At 38.7% G+C, this 2,170-nt stretch overlaps 1 protein-coding gene across 1 annotated transcript in view; it reads right to left on the bottom strand.

Moving 5' to 3' along the window:
- Window positions 1–1,920, bottom strand: part of acad9 (acyl-CoA dehydrogenase family, member 9) — a 40,601-nt gene extending 38,681 nt beyond the window's left edge. Inside the window, exon 1 of the mRNA XM_037678548.1 lies at window positions 1,671–1,920. Coding sequence (XP_037534476.1) covers window positions 1,671–1,826 — 156 coding nt within the window. The 5' untranslated portion in view covers window positions 1,827–1,920. The remainder of the gene's footprint in view (window positions 1–1,670) is intronic.
- Window positions 1,921–2,170: the final 250 nt, after the last annotated feature.

Consider the following 2,170-nt stretch of genomic DNA (forward strand, 5'->3'; position numbering starts at 1 on the left):
ATCTGTACTCATTGACACATCTGTACTCACTGACACATCTGTACTCATTGACACATCTGTACTGACACATCTGTACTCACTGACACATCTGTACTCATTGACACATCTGTACTCATTGACACATCTGTACTCACTGACACATCTGTACTGACACATCTGTACTCACTGACACATCTGTACTCATTCGTATTTAACACAGTGTGATCTCATTTGGTATTTCATTGTTGATGATTGTGTTCATCCATTTTGCTTTTACTCCCTGACATTTAACACAGGGTGATTTGATTTAGTATTTCATTGTTTCTCATTATATTTAATGTTTTTATGCTTTTATTCATGTTGCTGTAATATCTTGTTATTAATATTTGATGCTGTGATCTTTTTTGGTAAGCACTTTGACAACAGTTACTGTTTGAAATGTGCTATATGAATAAATGTGACTTGACTTGATCTGTGGTTAAATGGACTGTACTAAGTAGTGCCTTTCTATCTTATGGAGACACTCAAAGCTCTTCACAACAATCTGTGTCTCATTTACCCATTCATACAGCTCTATACTAGATCTCTACAAAGCTAAATGAACAAATCATTCTAAAGAGACTAATCAGAGCTTCATCACATTCATACACCGATGGAACACATCAGAGGCAGTGAGGGGTTCAGTGTCTTGCCCAGGGACACTTCGACATGTGACTGCTGGTGGATTGGAACCCCCAACTCTTCATTGGAGGACGACCGCTCTAACCACTCAGCCACAGCCGCCCTGGTTGTGTCAGGAAGTGCCACTTAGTTCACTGTGGCAACCCCTGAAGAAGGAGCAGCCGAAAGAAGAAACGATCAATAAAACATTTTGAAACTCATCACCGTTAGGTATGGAACGAGAGGAGGTTGAGGTTTGATAAAAGCAGAGCTAAAATCAGCTGTTAAATCAAGTTCATCTGTTGAGCATGCACACGACGAGGATTACTTTCTAAGAGCTTCTTAAAAATCCATCCAATGACTCATGACATGTTCTAGTAGCAGAAAGACAACACACACACGCACACACACACACACACACACACACACGCACACACACATGCCAAAACACGCACACACACACACGCACACACACATGCCAAGACAGTGGAAGGACCAGACCTTTTTCTTTCAACCTTTGTTTAGACAGTTAGTACTCACTAACTTAGTATACACAAGATAGTATTTATTAGACAGTTAGTATTCACTAACTTAGTATACACAAGATAGTATTTATTAGACAGTTAGTACTCACTAACTTAGTATACACAAGATAGTATTTATTAGACAGTTAATCCCACTGAGCCTCGAGGACTCATTAACAAGAGAGACCTGATGAGACCTTGGCTGCATGTGAGTGTTATGAATTTTAAAACAGGATCTTATGTAAAAGAGCATCAATAAAATCTTTTAAATGGTACCAAGATCCTGTGTGTGGGTTAAAAACAGGAATATTACAGTTGTAAAGTTTTAAATTATGGCATAACGACCAGCCTGGTTCCTCGACTAAACTAACTCTTTGCTCTGGGTCAGGTTCATTTTGAAGATAAATTAGACAAGATACCTTTCTGCTGCTGCGGTTTAAAATAAAACTTGTCCGACCGTGCCGGTTAGCAAGGCGTGAAGTAAAAGTGTTAGACGTCTCTGATTACCTTATTCACCTGCCCGAGGAACAAATCCTTGGCATAGGCCAGGTTTCTAGAATGGGTTCTGATGCACCTTCGCTGCTGAACTCCGACGTGCCGCGCATGGACAAGAGTTCGGTACGAAAAGGTTCTGGACAGGACAAGAAACCTGTTCACATTCATCTTTCTGTAGTTAAAACAACAACTACAGAAACAACTCGCTCTACTTTGCACGGTGTCTCCAACGCCTTTCACCCGTTTCTGTCGCGTACTGATGACGTATGTGTTCACGATGCTTTTTTTTTTTTTTTTGGCTTTATTGAAAAAACAAAAAACAAATACAAAACGTAACATAACAAAGAATGTAACAAGAAAAACATGTTCACAGTTTGTTAACAAACAAACTAAGCAGAAATTATAAATAGAAATAAACAATGAACAATTTGAGGAAACAGCTAAATAAAAATGTTACAAATGCAAGAGGAGTTTCAAGTCTTAAAATAAGTTATTAATAAACTGGTATGAGG

The sequence above is a fragment of the Nematolebias whitei genome, chromosome 7 (genome assembly GCF_014905685.2).
Source record: "Nematolebias whitei isolate Nwh7 chromosome 7, NemWhi1, whole genome shotgun sequence".
Classification (NCBI taxonomy): domain Eukaryota; kingdom Metazoa; phylum Chordata; class Actinopteri; order Cyprinodontiformes; family Rivulidae; genus Nematolebias; species Nematolebias whitei.